Source organism: Zingiber officinale, chromosome 9A (assembly GCF_018446385.1).
Source record: "Zingiber officinale cultivar Zhangliang chromosome 9A, Zo_v1.1, whole genome shotgun sequence".
Taxonomy (NCBI): Eukaryota; Viridiplantae; Streptophyta; class Magnoliopsida; order Zingiberales; family Zingiberaceae; genus Zingiber; species Zingiber officinale.
In genome coordinates, this window is record NC_056002.1 from 58,349,210 (window position 1) to 58,372,133 (window position 22,924).

A 22,924-nucleotide genomic window follows, 5' to 3' on the forward strand; every position below is an offset into this window, starting at 1 on the left:
TTGACCCATCTAGACTTTTCTTTTCATGCCATGTATCTGGTCCTCCATAACCCACTTGGACTTCTAAACACTAGGTGTCTGGTCAACCTTTGACCCACCTGGATTTTTCAATATCTGACTTCACTCACCAAGACTTTTCTCCACCTAGCTTCACTCACTTGGATTTTCCTACCTGGCTTTAGTCACAGGATTTTCTCGCTACCTAGTTTCACTCACTAGGACTTCCCAATTGCCTAATTTCACTCACCAAAACTTTTCAACACCAAAACTTTCTAATTATCCGGCTTCACTTACCAAGACTTTCCATCTACCTTACTTCACTCACTAGAACTTTCCATTTACCTAACTTCACTCATCAGGACTTTCTTCACTGTCCGACTTTACTCACCAGGACTTCTCACACCAAGTTGTCCTGTTCTCCATGACCTACTTGATTTTTCTTCTTCTGCCAACCATCTTGTTGGTCTTGCCCTTGCCTAACCTCTGTTAGTACTTTTTTAGTCAAATATTCAATTAACCTTGACCTACTTGACTACTCTTTCATATCAAACTGGTCAACCTTAGACTAATAGAGAATTGCACCAATAATCTCCCAAATGGACAATTATACTTGCAATATGTATATATTGTCAAACATCAAAACTTAAGCTTAAGTCAAATTTGTCAACTTTTATTGAGGGATAATTGCACCAACAATAATCCCTCTACCTTTATGTGCCTTATGTTGGGTTTTTTGGGCCGCGAAAACCGCTTTTCGCGTCGCGGAAACCCCGAATCGCCCAAGCCACGGATCTCGTGCAAGGTAAAACCGAACGAAAATACGAGTACGAGTTTGAAAACTTTAATCTACATTAGATCTACATAAGGATAAACCATTTATACCTTTGTAGCGAAGCCCTTCGCAATCCCGCTTGTCCTTGGTTCGCCGGATCTCAAAAGTGTCAAAGTAGACACTTCTCTATTTGTATCCACACAAGCAAGAGATGGAGAAGAAACCTTAGAGTGTGCTAGCACTCAAGCAAGGTCTCGGCAAGAAGGAGAAGAGGGAGAGAAGAATTGTGAGCAAGAGGAAGAAGATGAAATCAATTAGCCTTGAATGAAAAATAAAACATTCATTTTTTACACTCAAAGTGGCCGGCCACATTAAACCTTGTAACCCCCATGGAATATCAAGAGTCACAACTCTTGGTAACTCCCATGAGGTGGCATTTGGTCAAGTCAAACTTGACCAAATGAAGAGGCCTTGATGATGTGGCATTGGTCAAGTCAAAGTCAAGTCAAAAACATGACTCTTCATCTTCCTACTTAAGTCAAGTCAAACTTGACCACTTCTATCCCTTGGTTGATCTAATCTAACCATTGGTTCAAGCTAATTTTAATTTAATGAATCTCTATTCATTGAATTAAATTAATTAAATGAGTCTAAGTCCAAATTAGACTCACTTAACACATGAACCAACTTGAGTCCAACTCAATTATCCTACTTTGGATTACTCTTAATCCAATTTGGTTCATCATATGAACCTAATCATTTAGGTTCATCAAATGAACCTAGTCTCCATCTATTTGCCCTTAGTGTGTGACCCTATAGGTTCTTGTAACGTTGGCAATGCCCCTAAACCCATTTAGGAGCATAAGTAATGAGCGGTATCTAGCAACACATCATTACTACCCAAGTTACAAGAATGTCGAGATCCGACATCACCTTGTGACTACTAATTGTGACTCCTCACAATATGTGACATTGTCCTTCTATCCTAGACATCTAGATTGATAAATGTGAGGCATAGACCGTGTCATCCTCCAATCAATCTAAATCTTGAACTCCAAGTAGACTCACTCGATCAAATGAGCTCAACATCTAATGTTGACTCATTTGGGCATGACCATGCACTTAGTGGTCTCACTCTATCAAGAATACCGATGTCGCTCCCGTCATATGGGAGGGATAGATTCCATCTACATCACTCACATCCCTCTACATAATTCATTATATACCCAGTAATCGCCTTTATAGTCCACCCAGTTACGGGTGACGTTTGACGAAACTAAAGTACATAACTCCTTATGTAGGGATCCATGGTGACTTCAGGTCTAAGGACTAATAGTCATACTAATAGCCACATGAGAAAGTATATGACACTCATATAACGATCCATGATACTTTCTCATGGCGGGTCATTCAATATACATTCTCTAATGCATACCCATGTGTCAGCTTGATATCTCTATATCCATGACTTGTGAGATCAAGTCATCGAGCTGACCTACATGCTAGTCTTATTGCATTAACATTGTCCCTGAATGTTAATACTCGACTAGGAATGATTTAGAGTAGTGTTCCCTATATCATCTCACTATCGATTCAACTAATCGATTGATATAGGTATGAACGTTCTACTCAAGGACGTTACTATACTTATTTTATCTGACACTAATACAAATAAGCATAATAACCAAAAACCAATGCCTTTATTAAGAATATGATATACATGAGTCCATACAATCATCAAATGATTGGCTCTAGGGCTCTAACTAACAATCTCCCACTAGCACTAGTGCCAATCAGTATAGGCTCTAAGGCCTAAAGACCTAGTGTGACCATCATGCTTCCTCTGTGCCAAAGCCTTGGTCAAGGGATCTGCGATGTTAGCCTCTGTAGGTACTCTGCAAATCTTCACATCTCCTCTATCGATAATCTCTCGAATGAGATGGAAGCGCCGTAGTATATGCTTGGTCCGCTGGTGTGAGCGAGGTTCCTTCGCCTGTGCTATAGCTCCATTGTTGTCACAATAGAGCTCAATGGGGTCAGCAATGCTGGGAACCACCCCAAGTTCATTGAAGAACTTGCGGATCCAAACTGCCTCCTTTGCTGCCTCTGATGCAGCAATGTACTTGGCTTCTATTGTAGAATCAGCTACTGTATCCTACTTCGAACTCTTCCAGCTGACAGCGCCACCATTAATGTAAAATACGAACCCCGACTGCGATCTATAGTCATCCTGGTCGGTCTGGAAGCTAGCATCACTATAACCCTTTACAGTTAGCTCATCATTGCCTCCATATATCAAGAAATATTCTTTAGTCCTTCTTAAGTACTTAAGAATATTCTTGACCGCTATCCAGTGACTTTCACCTGGATCTGACTGGTATCTGCTCAAAGCATACGAGACATCAGGTCGAGTACATAGCATGGCGTACATGATCGATCCTATGGCTGAGGCATAAGGGATCTGATCCATGCGGTCTCTCTCCTCTCTAGAAGAGGGACTTTGAGTCTTCGAAAGACTCACGCCATGTGACATCGGCAGAAATCCCTTCTTGGAGTTCTGCATGGCAAACCGAAGGAGTACCTTGTCAATATATGTACTCTGACTTAGGCCAAGCAATCTCTTAGATCTATCTCTATAGATCTGTATCCCTAGAATGTGGGATGCCTCACCTAAGTCCTTCATTGAGAAGCAACTCCCTAGCCAGGTCTTGACAGACTGAAGCATAGGGATGTCCTTCCCAATGAGTAGTATGTCATCCACATACAATATGAGGAAGACAACTATATCCCCTACAACCTTCTTGTAGACACAAGGTTCATCTTCGTTCTTGATGAAACCAAACTGTTTGATCGCATCATCAAATCGAAGATTCCAGCTCCGAGAAGCTTGCTTTAGTCCATAAATGGACCTATGCAGCTTGCATACTCTACTAGTATGCTGTGGATCTACAAAACCCTCAGGTTGTGTCATGTACACATCCTCGAGTAGGTTTCCATTCAGAAACGCAGTTTTGACATCCATCTGCCATATCTCATAGTCATGGTAGGCTGCAATAGCAAGCATGATCCGAATAGACTTAAACATCGCTACTGGAGAAAAGGTTTCATCATAGTCAATACCATGAATCTGCTTAAAACCTTTAGCTACCAAGCGACCCTTATAAATAAGTCCATCCATGTCAGTCTTTCTCTTAAAGACCCACTTACACCCAATGGGTTTTACCCCTTCAGGTGGATCAACCAAAGTCCATACTTGGTTGGTGTACATGGACTCCATTTCGGATCTCATGGCCTCTAGCCATTTATCGGAATCTGGTCTCATCACAGCTTCCTGATAGGTGGTAGGCTCATCCTCTATGAGCATAACGTCATCATGGTCAGACAAGAGAAATGAATATCTCTCAGGCTGACGACGTACCCTATCAGACCTGCGAAGAGGTAAACCGGTTGTTGTTCCTCAACTCCTTGTGGAACATCATCCACAACACTTTGTGGTTCCAGTTCAATTTCCATCGAGGCATCAGTGCTATTGTTCGCATCTTGAACTTCTTCAAGATCGAACGCGCTCCCACTAGTCTTTCTAGAAACAAAGTCCCTTTCTAGAAAGACCCCAGTCTTTGCCACAACTATCTTGTGCTGACTGGGAATGTAGAAGTAATATCCCTTAGTTTCCTTGGGATATCCAATGAAATAGCACTTGTCGGATTTGGGTCCTAATTTTCTGAGACTTGACGTCGTACGTAAGCCTCACAACCCCAAATCCTCATGAAAGACACCTGGGCATCTCTCCCAGTCCATATCCTATATGGTGTCTTTATCACGGCCTTTGATGGAACTCGGTTGAGTATGAAAGCTGCCGTGTCTAGAGCATATCCCCATAGATATGTCGGAAGATCTGTGTGACTCATCATAGATCGTACCATATCTAATAAGGTACGATTCCTCCTTTCGGATACACCATTCCACTGTGGTGTTCCAGGAGGAGTGAGTTGAGATAAAATCCCACACTCAGCTAAGTAGTCACGAAACTCATGGCTTAAGTATTCACCACCTCGATCTGATCGAAGTACCTTAATACTCTTGCCAAGTTGGTTCTGTACTTCATTCTTGAATTCTTTGAACTTTTCAAAGGATTCAGACTTATGTGTCATCAAGTACACATAACCGTATCTACTAAAATCATCAGTAAATGTGATGAAGTACCTATAACCGCCTCTAGCAGCAACATTGAAAGGGCCACATACATCACTATGTATGAGTCCTAACAAATCAGTTGCTCTCTCGCTATGCCCACTAAAGGGGGTTTTGGTCATCTTGCCTCGTAGGCATGACTCGCATATCTCATATGATTCTAAATCAAATGAGTCCAGCAAACCATCCTTATGGAGCTGGGATAAGCGCTTGTCATTTATATGACCTAAGCGACAGTGCCAGAGGTAGGTTTGGTTCATGTCATTTGACTTGAACCTCTTGGTACTAATGTTATAGATAGGGCTCTCAAGGTCTAGAATATAGAGTCCGTTTATTAGAGGTGCACTACAATAGAACATATTTTTTAAATATACAGAATAACATTTGTCTTTTATTATAAAAGAGTATCCTTTCTTGTCTAAACAAGAAACTGAAACTATGTTCTTAGTAAGAGCAGGCACATAACAACAATCATCTAAATCTAGTACAAGCCCAGAGGGCAGAGATAGCTGATAAGTTCCTAGCAGCAACCCGTACTCCATTGCCTACTCGTAGGTCCACCTCGCCCTTTGCCAATGCTCGCTATTTCTCTGCACATCGGTACAAATGTGAGAAGCACATCCGATCTAATACCCTTGATGTAGAAATAGATAGATTGACTTCTATAACATATATACATGAAGTGTCACTTCACTTCTTCTTCAGATCCTCCAAGTATACCTTGCGGTTCCTCTTCGGTCTGACCGCAGTGGAAGCCGGTAGCATCCTTGGCGACCCTCCTTTGGCTTCAATGCCTTGCCTTTGCTCTTGGTTTGGGACTTTCCCTTACCTTTGGGCTTGCCCTTGCCCTTGTGCTTCTGGACCATCAGAATGGGCTTAACCTTCTTAAGGTTAATCTCAGCAGTTCGTAACATACTAAGTAGCTCGGGCAGTGGCTTGTCAATCTCGTTCATGTTATAGTTGAGAACGAATTGACTATAGCTATCTGGCAAGGACTGCAAGATCAAGTCAGTGGCCAGCTCTTGGCCAAGTGGGAACCCCAGTCTTTGTAGGTTTTCTATGTACCCAATCATCTTGAGTACATAAGGACCTACAGGAGCCCCGTCTGACATCTTGCACTGAAACAGTGCCTTCGAGATCTCAAATCTCTCATGCCTCGCTTGTCCCTGATATAGTTGGCGAAGATGCTCAACCATATCAAAAGCGCCCATCAACTCATGTTGCTTCTGAAGCTCTGAGTTCATGGTCGCGAGCATTAGACAGGACACATCTAATGCGTCGTCTTGATGCTTCTTGTAAGCATCTTTGTCTGCTCGCGGGGCATTGGCAGGAGGAGCCTCCGGAATGGGCTGCTCCAGAACATACAGTTTACGTTCCTGGGTGAGAACTATTCTCAAGTTCCTGTACCAGTCCAGGAAATTCGCTCCGTTGAGCTTGTCCTTCTCAAGGACAGATCGCAGGGAGAAGGAATTCGTGTTCGACGTCATGGTTATCTACAACAGAAAAATTTGCAGAAATAAATATCATATTCTTTTTAAAATCATTTAATTAGGTCTTTTAATTAAATGATGCTCCCACTGAATTCTATAATTCTTGTGGGACAAGATCCACATCATACTAACCCTTGAGTTAGCTTTGGCTAATACGCCCAAGGCTTAGTATGATCGGTAGGTAACGATTACCAATTACATCTCTATGCAACTCTTGTTTATAGAATCAATATCCGTATTTATATTAGAACTCGAGTTAGCTTTGGCTAATACGCCCGAGAGTTAATATAGATGTGATATTGACCTATCTTTCTAACTATTGGAAGAATGTCTATAGTTGACTCGATCCAACCGAGTAACTATGAATACTCAATCTAATTGAGTTTGTATTCACCCATGCGTTGATAGACAGGACCAAGATTGTCCCTCCGTACCCTACCAAGATAATATGTATTGCTCTGCTTTGGCAGATTCAACAATGCATGTGATCGAGGTAGTGATAGGTATCACGGCACGGTTAGGCATTAGAGTTGAGTCGATTGAGATCTAATCTAATCGAGAAGGGATGCATCTTGTGCACGACTTAGATCTAATCTAATCGCAAGGGTGCATCATGTGCACGACTTAGATCTAATCTAATCGTTAGGCACTAATTAATTAACTACTTATTAAATATGCATCACATACACAAGCAATTAATTAATCTATTTGTGATTTAGTCATGGCCCTACTACGATCTTCTCAAGCCAATGAGAAGATCGATTGGTCAACCTAGGGTCAACAGCTTCTTCAAGCTACTCCCTTTGACCACCTTGTGTTGCTCGTGCCCGCCTCGGAACTCCGTCTCGTGTGGACCCTCCACCGCTCCAATTTGTACATTACAATTTGAAACTCGAGTTACATTCGAGTTTAAATCTAATTTACAACAAGAAAATAAGAGAAGGCACGACGCGCAGGTCGCGAATATAATACAACACTCGCAAACACATAACGGCACGCAGGCCGTATTAAGAATTACAACACAACCAATCATATTGGGCTTTGGGCCATGACTATCACAAATTAATATATAATTCAAAATTATATATTTTTCATAATTTTCTATAATTTTAAAATTAATTTTTTTTACAATTTTACGAATAAAATTTCCCGGCGGTCCCGTTTAGCGGTTTCGGGCGCAATCGCGGAACGGATCCCCTTGCGGGGCTCAGGGGCATCGCCCCTACCCGCGATCTAACCATCGCGAGGGTTCCTTTGTGATCCAACAGCGCCTAAACCCGCTATCCCAAAACGATTTGGGTCGAGACATTGCCGTTTCGGAAAAATCTTCCCGGCGGGTTCGTTTTTAGCGATTTCGGGTGCGATCGCGGAGCAAATCCCCTTGCGGGGTTAGGGGTAGTACCCCTACCCACGATCTAACCATCGTGAGTTGCTCCTTTGCGATCTAATGGCACCTAAGCCGGCTGTCCCAAATGGATTTGGGGCAAAATGAAGCCGGTTTTGAAAGATCTTTCCGGTAGCCGAAGCCTACAAGTGCCGAGACACTTGTGCTTCGCTTCTACGGAAAAATTACCCATAAAATCATAAAAAAACTAATTTTTACAGAAAATCACAGAAGGTTTTATTTTTCATAAAAATAAAAACAAACTCGTACAAGCCTTGCACGTGGCTCTGATACCACTGTTGGGTTTTTCGGGCCGCGAAAATCGCTTTTCGCGTCGCGGAAACCCCGAATCGCCCAAGCCACGGATCTCGTGCAAGGTAAAACCGAACAAAAATACGAGTACGAGTTTGAAAACTTTAATCTACAGTAGATCTACATAAGGATAAACCATTTATACCTTTGTAGCGAAGCCCTTCGCAATCCCGCTTGTCCTTGGTTCGCCGGATCTCAAAAGTGTCAAAGTAGACACTTCTCTATTTGTATCCACACAAGCAAGAGATGGAGAAGAAACCTTAGAGTGTGCTAGCACTCAAGCAAGGTCTCGGCAAGAAGGAGAAGAGGGAGAGAAGAATTGTGAGCAAGAGGAAGAAGATGAAATCAATTAGCCTTGAATGAAAAATAAAACATTCATTTTTACACTCAAAGTGGTCGGCCACATTAAACCTTGTAACCCCCATGGAATATCAAGAGTCACAACTCTTGGTAACTCCCATGAGGTGGCATTTGGTCAAGTCAAACTTGACCAAATGAAGAGGCCTTGATGATGTGGCATTGGTCAAGTCAAAGTCAAGTCAAAAACATGACTCTTCATCTTCCTACTTAAGTCAAGTCAAACTTGACCACTTCTATCCCTTGGTTGATCTAATCTAACCATTAGTTCAAGCCAATTTTAATTTAATGAATCTCTATTCATTGAATTAAATTAATTAAATGAGTCTAAGTCCAAATTAGACTCACTTAACACATGAACCAACTTGAGTCCAACTCAATTATCCTACTTTGGATTACTCTTAATCCAATTTGGTTCATCATATGAACCTAATCATTTAGGTTCATCAAATGAACCTAGTCTCCATCTATTTGCCCTTAGTGTGTGACCCTATAGGTTCTTGTAATGTTGGCAATGCCCCTAAACCCATTTAGGAGCATAAGTAATGAGCGGTATCTAGCAACACATCATTACTACCCAAGTTACAAGAATGTCGAGATCCGACATCACCTTGTGACTACTAATTGTGACTCCTCACAATATGTGACATTGTCCTTCTATCCTAGACATCTAGATTGATAAATGTGAGGCATAGACTGTGTCATCCTCCAATCAATCTAAATCTTGAACTCCAAGTAGACTCACTCGATCAAATGAGCTCAACATCCACTACAAAAATTACCATTATTACCGACGGAATATTCCGTCGGTATTCCGTCGGTATATGAGATTACCGACGGAATGCCGACGGAATTTCTGATGTCGGAAGTATTTTGGTCGGCAATAACTTTACCGACGGAAAAATACATCCGTCGGTAATTACCGACTGAATATATATTTCCGTCAGTATATTACCGACTGAGATTCTTACCCGTCGGTAAAAAAACAAATGGCGGTGAACGGAGACTACCGACGGAAATCCTAATTCCGTCGGTATAATTTCGACGGAATTAGTTTTTCCGTCGGCAAACACCGACGGAAGAGCCTTTTCCGTCGGAGAACACCGACTGAATTAGGGTTTCCGTCAGTGTTTGCCGACGGAATTAGGGTTTTCGTCGGAATTATACCGACGGAATTAGGATTTCCGTCGGTGTTTTCCGACGGAAAATATGTTTCCGTCGGTATTTACCGACGGAATCAGTTATTCCGTCGGTATTATATCGAAGAAAACCTGTGCTTTTTCGATAAGTTACCGACGGAAGTTATAATTCCGTCGGTAAAAATCTGGAAAAATTTTGAAATCCAGCTCCTGTTTTGCTAGTTTCCCATATACAAATTTAATACAAATACAAACCATCACAATCGATGGTATCACAAACACAATCCACACAATATATTAACAATATCACAATATAAATCAATCCACAATCTCCAAAATACAACATATAACAAATATATAAACATAACTGAACGACAAATAGAAAATCTCCAAACTATAATAAAATCTAAGTATCAAGTTCTCACAATCAAAAGTATCTAAAATTATACAAGTGAACGACAAATACAAAATATCCAAAATACATACCATGATACATCACTTATACATATATCCGAATATAATCCTGTAAAAGTCAAATACAATAGATTATGATTAGAATAACTCGATGCAAATGTAATATAACTCAAACATTGTTATATATGACTAATTTTACTTGTAAAAAAAAAATACCTGGATTATATTTTGGATAACCAATAATAGTGGTGATGGTGAATGTATCAGTATGAACTCCTGAAAAATGTAAAACACTTTAAGATAAGTATCTAATAATATACAATAAATATATTTGACTTAATGAATATCTAAAAAAATATAAAAAAAATCAAGTTATAGATAAACATACCTCAACAAAATCTAATCATCAGCGGGGTCTGGGTCTGATGGGTCTGGGGTCTCCTCTGACTGGGGCTGCTGTGATGGGTCCCATCGTGCAATGATTGCTTACATCTGGGCCAATGTCTGCTCCTGTGCAGCCCACTTCTTCTCCCACTTCTGATCCATGGTAGTCATTTGAGTCTTCAAGTCTTGGTTTTCTTTTCTTAATGACTCCACCTTAGAAGAAGAAGAAGAGGAACTCGCACGACCCCTAGGAGTCCTCAAGCGATCAAATACCACCTTCGCCTGGGAACCAAGGCCGTAGAGGGAGGAGTTCTTTGTCCTTCCACCCACAACATCATAATAAATTTCATTTATATCCTGGGTGGATAGATCCTGTGACTCCCCTCCCTCTACTGGTGGCTGAGATGCCTGAGCAACCCTGCTTGTCATTTCCTCCTGTGTAGAAAAAATATACAATTTATATATTATACACAATTAGTAAAGCTAATTAATCATTATTAAAGATTAAATATAAATTAATTCAAACCCCAATGTTCTTTGATCGATCATCAATATATGTGCCATCCTTTCTCTTGTGAGTTTTGAGAAAGATCTCCAAGCAAGTGGGTTGTCTTTCTAAAGAACGCTCCTGCATGCACAAATAAATTTGACTAAAATTATACAAGTTCATTAATAAATAAAAATTTAATTTATATAACTTTAAATTAAAATCACCGGATCCATAGCGTGCTCAACAATGGAACGAGATCCTGATGTATGTCGAGCAGATCCAGTACTCGGACCACCTGACTCTGTATTCCTATTCGCTCGAGCTTTTAGAGCATTTGTTTGCCATCTTTCTGCAGACCAAGTGGTCGTCCATGCACTCCAAATCTCCTCGGATACATAAGCAGGCCGTGTGCCATCCTTTCTCACATAGTATAATAGGTCTTTGTACAACTTGGCACAATAAATATTCCAAGTTTTTGCAAATTCTACCTCGTATCCCTCCTCCCATGTATATTTTTTCTGCAATTTAAAAATAAAATTTTAGAATATTAAAGGATAAATATAATGTACATATTCAATTTACTTACCACAAATTCTTGATAATAGAAATCCTTAGTTCCAGCATCTACATGTCTCCATGTAGTCCCAGATATGCAGACTCTTTCCTTAAATTTCCGTGTGATATAGGTGGATACTCGATGGCCGTCGGGAGTAAACCTACATATAAGCAATATTAAGACATAAGATATATGTTATAAATAAAGAACTTGAATTACTAATAATAAAAAAAAATACTTACGACTCTCCAACAACCCTAAGTACGGTGGATCCACGGAGTGGTGCTGGAAGATCTGTCATGATACCTTATATCGACAAAAACCATATTAGCACACATCATAATAAATCTTTAATAACATGATAAATAAGCAACAAAACATGATTAAAGTATAACTTACTAGATGAATAATAATGCTAAAATTTAATCAATGCTAGACTCTGGAAGCATTTCTACTCAACATTAACAGTTTGTAGGTCATCGTCGCTAGACTCTGTTAGTTCAACAAAATCCTCACTGCTGGATTTCTCTCCATCATCTATCTCCTCGTCAGTGGCATTACCATCTACAAGTAATTGTGATGTAGATTGGATTTGTGAATCAACCGAATGTCTCTCTACTTCGTCATTCTGAAATGCATCATGGTTTTGAGCAGTAATAGTGTTCGGCATTTCTATGGTTGAACGAGACTTCAATCGACAAACAGACAACCATTCACTAGCTCTTCTTCTCTTCGTAGGATATTCAAGATAAACCACCTGACCCGCTTGTATTGCAAAAATGAAAGGTTCAAACTTATTGAACCTTCTGTTTGCATTAACCTCTACTAAATTATAATTTGGATGTATTCTGGTACCTGTTCTTGGGGTTGGATCATACCATGAACATTTGAACAACACACACCTTTTTATCGGTAATGCAGGATACTCAACCTCTATAATTTCCTCAAGTCTACCATAGTAATCAAACTCAGTGTTATTGGTGTCGATAGATCCTTTAACGCAGACACCAGAATTAAAAGTTAATCTCTGCGAATCTCGTTGTCTCACATGGAATTTGAGACCATTAACATAGTAACCCGAATAGACCATTATTTGGCGTAGGGGTCCAGATGCAAGATTCAATATTCTATCATCTTGTACATTAGATATTCTTCGGTCTTTCACCTATCAAAATAGTAATACGAAAAATTAGGACCAAATTTTTATAAATAAATAAATATGAAAATTTCTCTAACTCACATATATTTGAAACCATAATACAAATTCGGTCTCTAACTTTTCAGCAACCTCACTTGCAGTTATTGATGGATTTTGAAGATGTAATTGTTGCTCATACAAGCTTTGAAAAAAGATAATTATAAGAAAATTAAGATATCAAGCAATTAACTACAACGAAATAAAAGCTTGATTAGAGAAGTTAACTTACTTTATGTAGGGTTTGACCTCATCACAGTTTAAGAGTATGTATGTTCTTGCAGCATGGTATTCTTGTTGAGTTAACCATCTAGAAACAGATGCACCCATTGGTTTACCAGAAAATTTGAAAATAGAAAGCATCGATGGATCTATATTCTGAGTATCATCGGAATTTCTAGGACATTTGCGGTGTCTGGTTTTAACATTATCAGCAAAATAATAAGAGCAGAACGAAGATGCTTCCTCCACCAGATAAGCATTACATATTGACCCTTCAACTCTTGCTTTATTACGAACATTATTTTTTAATTTTCTCAAAAACCTTTCAAATGGGTACATCCATCTGTACTGCACAGGACCAGCTATTCGTGCCTCATATGGTAAATGTACCGGTAGATGTTCCATTGAATAAAAAAAACTTGGTGGAAATATACGCTCCAACTTACAAAGTATGAGAGGAATGTCAGTCTCTAGCTGAATCATATCAACCGTCATAATACACCTCGCTGTCAAATCTCTAAAAAAAAGACTCAACTCTGTAAGTGCTTGCCAAACATTATTGGGAAGTAAATCATGAAAAGCTATTGGAATAAGTCTTTGCATGAACACATGACAGTCATGACTCTTCATTCCAAACATCTTTAATTTGTTCATGTCAACGCATCGAGCCATATTCGAAGCATATCCATCTGGAAATTTAATTTCTTTTAACCAACTACATAAAGCTTGTTTATCATCTTTGTCCAATGTATAACAAGCTTTTGGAAACTTATTGGTTGTTTCATTCTGATGCAATTCTGGTCTATTGACTAGTTCTTTTAATTCTTCACGTGATTTTACAGTGTCCTTAGTTCTTCCAGGTACATTCATCACAGTGTTGAAGATATTATCAAAGAAATTTTTCTCGACATGCATCACATCTATATTGTGTCGAATGAGTAGATACTTCCAATAAGGCAACTCCCAGAATATGCTCCTTTTCTTCCAACCACACTTGCTCATCCTCACAAGATACTTATTTATCTCATCAGAATTAGGCTGAGATACTGGGAGGAATCCATAACTATCTATTTGTTCAATGATTTCTTCACCTGAAGCATGGACTGCTGGGGGAGGTTTTCTGACTACAACATTCTTTAGAAAATTTTTCTTATTTCGCCTAAAAGGGTGATCCAGTGGTAGAAATTTACGATGATTATCAAACCAAGATATCTTCCCACTGCAAGGTAATGAAAATGCATCGGACTCTGTCATGCAATGTGGGCATGCTAATTTACCAGTCGTGCTCCATCCCGACAACATTGAGTATGCTGGAAAATCACTGATCGTCCATAATAAGGTCGCATGCAATGTAAAATTAGTTTTACTTGCAATATCATAAGTAACCGAGCCTACATTCCATAATTCATTAAGCTCGGCAATTAGAGGTTGCAAGAAAACATCTATCTTATCTTTTGGATTGGCTGGACCAGGAATAAGCACGGTAAGAAACATAAATTCATCTTTCATGCACATCCATGGTGGTAAATTGTACGGTGTTAATAAAACTGGCCAAGATGAATATTGTTGTCCCGACTGACCAAATGGTTGAAATCCATCTGCAGAAAGTCTCAATCTCACATTTCGTGGTTCCATTGCAAAGGAGGGAAACACATTATCAAGATGTTTCCATGCAGGAGAATCACAAGGATGACACATTATACCTTCTTCATGCTCATGCTCATGCTCATGATGCCACACCATGTGGTTAGCTGTAGCAGCAGATGCATACAAGCGTTGAAGTCTAGCAGTTAACGGAAAATAATACATTACTTTCCAAGCAATATTTTTCTTCTTCTTCCCTGGTATGCGATTACGATGCTTAAAACGAGGGTGAGTACAGATTTTACATTCATTCAAATCACTGTCTTCATTCCAAAATATCATGCAGTTGTTTATACAACAATCAATTTTCTCTATAGGCAAACCTAAACCTCTGATCAATTTCTTTGTTTCATAGAAGCTATCAGTCATTATGTTATCGAGGGGAGCAACTCGACATCAATTGACAAATGTCATCGTAACATCTTTCCGAGAAATGATGTTCGCTTTCATATTCAATAACCTTGTAGTAGGCGATAGTTGTGAATGACCGGAAGGAATGCCTTCCCACACTTCTCTTTCACTAGCCTTTAACATTTCATATAGTTGTTGATATTCAGGGGTTGGTATTTCATCTATATTCGAATAATCAACTGCATTCATTGCATCTTGAACCATTGATTGCATTGAAATATCAATATTATTTGATGCTTGAGCGTAACAGTGGTCCCAGTCGAACCACCAGATGACCCAATTGGTTCATATATATAAGGCTCTCCGTGGCAATACCAATTGTAGTAAGTTGGCACAAATCCATTTCTACATATGTTCATTTTTACGGTAGCCGCATCACGAAATGCTCTATTTTGACATTTTTATGATTACACGGACACCGTAACTCAGAACCATTCATACATTCCGGATGACTTTTAGCAAAAATCACAAACTGTTCAACTTCAACAATAAAATCATCTCTGATAAAACCATTGTCTAATCGATTGTACATCCAAGCTTTGTTCATATACATTGGTATAACCTAAAGAGAATATAAATTGAAACATTATTAAACTTGTTGTATCACTTGAAATAAGTTTAAATAAAGAATTATGTGCACAATTTCATCTCACAATCATCATATCATATTACCATAAATCACCTCTACACTAGAACAATTAAATGAAACTATTATAAACATGTTGTTCCTTATAGCATTATCAAATGAAATAATCATACATATATGAGAAGCATCGATCAAACTACATTTTATGCAAGTACAATAGCGAAATTGATCAAAATATGTCACAACACTTAAATTTTCTAGGGTTTACATTGTGCTCAGCTACGAACAGTAACAAAGCACCGCTACAATTGCGAGCAGGCCGCTGCCCGCTGGCCGGCGGCCGCGAGCAGGCCGCTGCCCGCTGGCCGGCGGCCGCGAGCAGGCCGCTGCCCGCGAGCAGCCCACTGGCCGCCGGCCTAGAGCACCCCATTGGCCGCCGGCCTAGAGCACCACAGGAACCCCCAAGCAGGCCGGCGGCCGCGAGCAGCCCGCCGGCCGCGAGCTGCCGGCGTGTGAAAACGCAAACGAGAGAGGAGAATAGAAGATCAAACCTGAGAGATCGCCGGAACGGTGTGCACGGGAGGAAAGGGCGCCGCCGAGATCGCTCGAAGAGCCGCCGGAAAATCGCCGCCGCCGCTGAGGGAAAGATCGCGCGAAGAGGAAAGGGAATTCTGTGCCCTAAATCGAGATTTACCGACGGAAATATACTTCCGTCGGTAATTACCGACGGAAATATACTTCCGTCGGTAATCACCGACGGAATGCTTATTTCCGTCGGTGATTTCGGCTAAGTTAGGGTTAGCGAACGCAGAGGAAACGGGTACGGGGAAATTTACCGACGGAATCATATATCCGTCGGTATAATATAACCCTAAACCCGTTAATTACCGACGGAATATCATTTCGTCGGTAATCTTTAAACCCGGACCCGCCTATTTACCGACTGAATAATAAGTCCGTCGGAAATAACCAAAATTCTAACGGCGATATTATGCTACTCGCCGACGGAATGGTGATTCCGTCGGTAACTACCGACGGAATAGTAATTCCGTCGGTAGTTACCGACGGAATAGTAATTTCGTCGGTAGTTACCGACGGAATTAAGAATTCCGTCGGTGATTACCGACGGACCTAAACCCCGTCGGTACATACCGACAGAATTATATTCAGTCGGTATATGCCGACGGAGTTAAGATTCCGTCGGTACTCCCGTCGTTAAACTCATGTATTTTTGTAGTGATCTAATGTTGACTCATTTGGGCATGGCCATGCGCTTAGTGGTCTCACTCTATCAAGAATAGTGATGTCGCTCCCGTCATATAGGAGGGATAGATCCCTTCTACATCACTCACATCCCTCTGCATAATTCGTTACATACCCAGTAATCGCCTTTATAGTCCACCCAGTTACGGGTGACGTTTGACGAAACTAAAGTACATAACTCCTTATGTAGGGATCCATGGTGACTTCAGGTCTAAGGACTAATAGTCATACTAATAGCCACATGAGAAAGTATATGACATTCATATAACGATCCATGATACTTTCTCATGGCGGGTCATTCAGTATACATTCTCTAATGCATACCCATGTGTCAGCTTGATATCTCTATATCCATGACTTGTGAGATCAAGTCATCGAGCTGACCTACATGCTAGTCTTATTGCATTAACATTGTCCCTGAATGTTAATACTCGATTAGGAATGATTTAGAGTAGTGTTCCCTATATCATCTCACTATCGATTCAACTAATCGATTGATATAGGTATGAACGTTCTACTCAAGGACGTTACTATACTTATTTTATCTGACACTAATACAAATAAGCATAATAACCAAAAACCAATGCCTTTATTAAGAATATGATATACATGAGTCCATACAATCATCAAATGATTGGCTCTAGGGCTCTAACTAACACCTTATGAATCATATTTTTAAGCCATTCATTGGAAAATTTATTGTTGTCTACTTTGATGATATTTTGGTGTACAACTCTAGCTTGGAAGAACACTTGGAGCACCTTCGACAGGTTTTTGAGTTACTCCAGGAGCAAAAATTATTTACTAACTTGAAGAAGTATCATTTCTTCCCTGATAGCCTAGTTTTCTTAGGAAATATTATTTCCTCAATGGCATCAAAATGGATGAGAATAAAATTGAAGCTATTATGAGTTGGTTGACTTCTAAATCACTACATGATATTCGAAGTTTCCATAGCTTGGTGTCTATTTATCATAGGTTTACTAAGAATTTCAATACTATTATTATTCATATAACTGAGTGTTTGAAGGGTGGCAACTTCAAGTAAACAGAGGAAGCACAACATAGTTTTGAACTTTTTAAAAGAAAGGTGACAGAAGCTCCAATACTATAACTACTAGATTTGATAAAGTCTTTGAGGTGGATTGTGAAGCATCAAATGTGGGAATTGACATTGTTCTGAGCCAAGAAGGTAAGCCCATTGCTTTCTTTAGTGAAATGTTGAATTTTTCTCGATAAAATTATTCTTCATATGAAAATGAATTCTTCTCTATTATTCGAGCATTGAATCATTGGCAACATTATCTCCTACATAAGGAGTTTGTTCTTTTCTTGGATCATGAGGCATTGAAGTACTTAAACACTCAAAAAAAAATTGAAACCTTGTCATGATAAATGGGTGGAGTTCCTACAAGCCTTCAATTTTGTTATCAAGCACCAGTCGAGCATTCTTAATTTGGTGACGGATGCTCTTAATCGATGATATGCTTCATTGTCTACTCTGCAACTAAGGGTACTTGGATTTGAGGTAGTTAAAGATCTCTACAAAAATGATCCCTATTTTGGTCAGATCTAGAAAGAATGTCTAAATGCTCCAATAAACTTTTGTTAATTTATGATGGGTTTCTCTTAAGGATAAATGTCTATGTGTTCTAGATTGTTCTCTACGGTATGCCATTTTGGTAGGGACAATACTCTTGCACTTGTCTAGGAGAATTTTTGTTGGCCATGCATGGACCGGGATGTAAAGAAATATATTGAAAGGTATTTAACTTATCACATTGCCAAGAGTCATGGTCAAAATATTGGACTATATACGCAATTACCAATACCATAAGGTCTGAGGGAGGATTTCAATATGGACTTTGTAGTTGGATTAACATGCACTTACAGGAACAAAGATTCAGTAATGGTGGTGGTTGATTAGTTCTCAAAAATGACATACTTTATTCCCTGCACCAAGACTTTGGTTGCTACACATGTAGCTGATATGTATTTCAAAGAAATTGTAAGACTTCATGGTATTCCAAAAACCATCACATCCAATCAGGATTCTAAATTTATGAGTCAATTTTGGCGCGCCTTAAGGCGGAATCTGGGAACTCAACTTCAATTTAGTTCCTCTCACCATCCCTAAACAAATGGACAAACAGAAGTAGTAAATTGAAGTTTGGGAAATCTTCTTAGAAGCTTAGTTGGTAAAAGTCCCCACCAATGGGATGCGATCTTAGCTCAAGTCGAGTTTGCTTATAATCGGTCTATGAGTCAAACTACAAGACAAAGTCCCTTCGAGGTTGTATATAGACTTAATACAATCACTCCACTAGATTTGGTTCTCATTCTTGTTACTCATCATTTAAGTAGAGATGGAGAAAAGTATATCCACAATCCATCAAAACTCTTTGGTGCATTCCATAGAGTGGTGAGTTGAGAGTCCTACCTTGTGTTAGCTCTTATTTCTTCTACATTTCCGGTGTCAGAGGATGCCTTGATCCAATTCTGACGGAAGGCCTGACAGTAGCACTACTACTGAAGCTCTCTATTTCGTAAGCCGCAGCGTCGTTGCTATTTTTTTTAAATCCGGGTCCAGTGTCAGCGGGCTCAGCCCCTATATATTTAAAGTGTTTTTGAATATATTGAAATTATTTTGAGCAAGTTTAAGTAATTTTGACGAAAATAATTTTTTAATATAAAAGTGTTCTGTATATCATACCTGTGATCAAATTAAACTGATTTATTTTAGGTAGATACTCCGGAGTTGCTTCAATAACTCTGGAATCAGAGTATTTTTAATATCAAATTATAATAAAACATTATTTTGATTTTAAAAAAATAATCCCGTTTTTATGAAAACAAGAATTAGAGATGTTTTTTCACAAGTTATACCTGTCAAATCTTTTCTTAAACAATGAGCATGACTCGTTCAGAGATGGCTAGAGATAAAAGTCTTCGTCCATGGCGATGATCGTTCATGCCTTATTCCCTGTGTCTCAAGTTAATTCGCCTATCAAATCTTTTCTTAAACAGGTAGTAGAACAGGACTTGTTCAGCGATGGTGAGCTCGTACATTAATGTTGACCCTTCGAATTCGAATAGGTCTAGATTTCTATATAAACGATACAATAATCCCTACTCTACTCTGTCCAGAGATCGAAAGGGCAAACGACGATCAATGTCGATGAAGCTTCACAAGTCTCTGGCCATTATTCTTGCAGCAGTTTTCTTTTTGCTCAGAACTGCAAATCAGGCTTCTGGCCAAGAAGTCGGTGAGTGAATGTCTCTATTCTTGCTGGGTAGTTTCGATACGCGAACTAATAAAAGATGTTTCAGAGGATGAAGGGGAATTCAGCTACGAGCGAGGCAGTGACATAGGGCCGGAGCACTGGGGGGAGATCCACCGGGAGTGGGCGACGTGCGGCGCGGGGCAAATGCAGTCCCCAATCGACCTAGCCAACAACCAAGTGCGAGTGGTCGCCGGCCTCAGCCAGCTGCGCCGGGCTTACGGCCCAGCCAAGGCTGCCATGAGAAACCGCGGTCATGACATTGAGGTAGGTGCAGATACACAATTAGCATGATTGCCGTAGACTAATAAACCTGTTTATATATATTATCAAAATAATATATAAAAAATATTATGATAAACAAGTTAATGTATCATGATAAATATTTATGATTAATATCCTCAACTGCTATCTTTATCATCATCATCAAATGGATTCATGCGTGGTTTGAATGATTAAGCGTATTCGAAACTGAAATTCAGATAAAATGGGAGGAAGGTGGAGGAGGGATGTGGGTGAATGCGACCTACTACGTTCTGAGGCAGGCACACTGGCATTCTCCATCAGAGCACACTATCAATGGCAGCAGGTATACTAATCCTAATTTTTATTTGGCAATTTTTTTAAAAAAAAGATCATTTTTAGTGATGTCATTGAGGTGTTAGTGTTTTTTAAAATATTAAAACAACGATAAGCATGATCTTAGAGCTACTTTGTACGTATCCCAGACTTGATTAATTTTTTTTCTTCCTCTCTCTCTCTCTCTCTCTTACATTCTTTCTCCTCTTTCTCAAATTGTCAGGCCTCGATTAAAGTCCGGGTTGGGCAAAACATGGCTCCGCCCTTGACAGTAGCTTTATGTTGGAGTTGTTTTATAGAAAGTGGCTCTATGCGTTATCAAGCCACTGGTTTATATATTTATATTATTACGGTTAAATTAGCCAAGAACTGTTGAAACACAGACAAAGAACAGAGAGAAAAGTAAAGAGAAATAATAATAAATATGGTTAATATTGCAATTTAAATATAATAAATTATTAATAATTGAAATTAATTTTTGATTAATATCTTGAGCTGCTATTTGTCGTATTTGAGAGAGGTATCTTTTTGATAAATTTGAAAGAGGAGTGTCATTTAAATGATATAGATTGATTTTCAGTCTTTTGTTTTCAATTTAGTAAGTCTTTAAGCATTTCATTGATTTACAATATGTACATCATTGAATTCAGATACGCACTCGAGTTGCATTTGGTGCACCAGAGCAGGGACAACAAGACTGCCGTGGTCGGAATCGTGTACACCATCGGTCGGCCGGACTCGTTCGTTATGAGGGTATGATCATCTAATCTCAATGCGTGTGCAAGTTCTCTTTCAATGGTCTTAACTCGAAGAAGACAATGGCAGATGGAAGAATTCATCAGGAGAGCAAGCGACATGGGAGGAGAAGAAGAAGAGGTGCAATTGGGGATCGTAGACGCAAGTGCGATATTAAGCATGGGAAGCAGCCGCAACAGCGAGGAGTATTACAGATATATGGGATCGTTAACCACACCTCCCTGCACAGAAGGTGTCACTTGGACCATTATCAAACAGGTAATAATTTTGATTAAATTAAATTTATTAAATTTAAATATATTATATCAACATTACCATGTTTTTTTTTATTAAAAAAAAGATATTAAGATAATCTATTATTTTTAATTTTCAGGCGAGGACGATTTCATTGGAACAGATACAGCTACTCAGAGAGGCAGTGGACAATGTGAGCACATCGAATATAATCATCATAATAAAATTTACTCTTTTTCTTTTTTTGTTTACTTAGACATCGTAAGATATCGTAGTTATGGTGTTTTCTATCGTTATACTTCAGGAGACGAACGCGAGACCGACACAGCAAACCAACAACAGAACGATTGCCTTGTTTAAGCCTGCAAAGTTCCACCTTTGAGAGGAGAAGCACGTGCTACATCGAAGAAGACATTTATTTATTCATTTATTTAGTATGTTCATCGAAGAATACTGTTTTTTTTTTACAATAAATAGTTGTTGCGATAAATAAATTTAAAAAATAATAATATGTTTTAATGGTGCTTTTGTTCTGCAAAATAGATGAGAGAGTACTTCTTGTCCATTAATGATATTGATAGTGTGGCAATGAAAAATAAAAGAATGGACCGAAGGGATATGTTGTTCAGTACTCTTTTATAACTGGAACATTAGGATGAGTTTTACCTCCAATCAACCATATATAGATAAAACTCATCCTAATGGTCAGTTCTAGTTATTTCAATTCACCAATCAACTATATTCACATTCAGGCGATTCGAACCTATACTATGATCATTCTAATTGTCATCTCCCACTAGATTACTTCTCTCTGGAATGCACTAAGCTCTCAGTTCACTTCAAATATTACTCATGTTTCACCTACGTAGTTCAGTTCGCCTTCTTCTAACTACTGTTAACGCTACACTTCAATGATCCTTGTTCTATAATCCCTCGGATATCTCATTCCATCTTTCTTTGATTTCTAGTGGATCTCGACTCATTGATACAACCAACTAATTGACTACGCCAAGTCAAGCTTCATGACTACTCCAATACCACCTCGGCAATTCTCGTTCTGCGAACCCTTCCCTTGAATGTCTCATCTAATGTTCTTGGGACTCCATCGGACCTCTAAGTCATTAAGCATGTTGCCTTGGTCACGTTAAATCATCATCATTCATACTCAACCTTGTCGAGTCACTAGCTATGTGAACTCCATGTGCGGCCTGCTCAGTTCTTACATAACGCACATATTGCTTATTGCATTAGAGGTTTGTTCACT

At 39.3% G+C, this 22,924-nt stretch overlaps 1 protein-coding gene across 1 annotated transcript; it reads left to right on the forward strand.

The window, feature by feature from the left end:
* Positions 1-11,039: 11,039 nt before the first annotated feature.
* Positions 11,040-22,054, forward strand: LOC122021796 (alpha carbonic anhydrase 7-like; the record flags this gene model as incomplete). The annotated part of the gene is made up of 7 exons (XM_042579952.1): positions 11,040-11,049; positions 20,141-20,358; positions 20,574-20,680; positions 21,321-21,423; positions 21,496-21,684; positions 21,800-21,853; positions 21,965-22,054. Coding segments are annotated over 7 exons (759 nt in total), but the record flags the coding sequence as incomplete, so codon positions are not given.
* Positions 22,055-22,924: the final 870 nt, after the last annotated feature.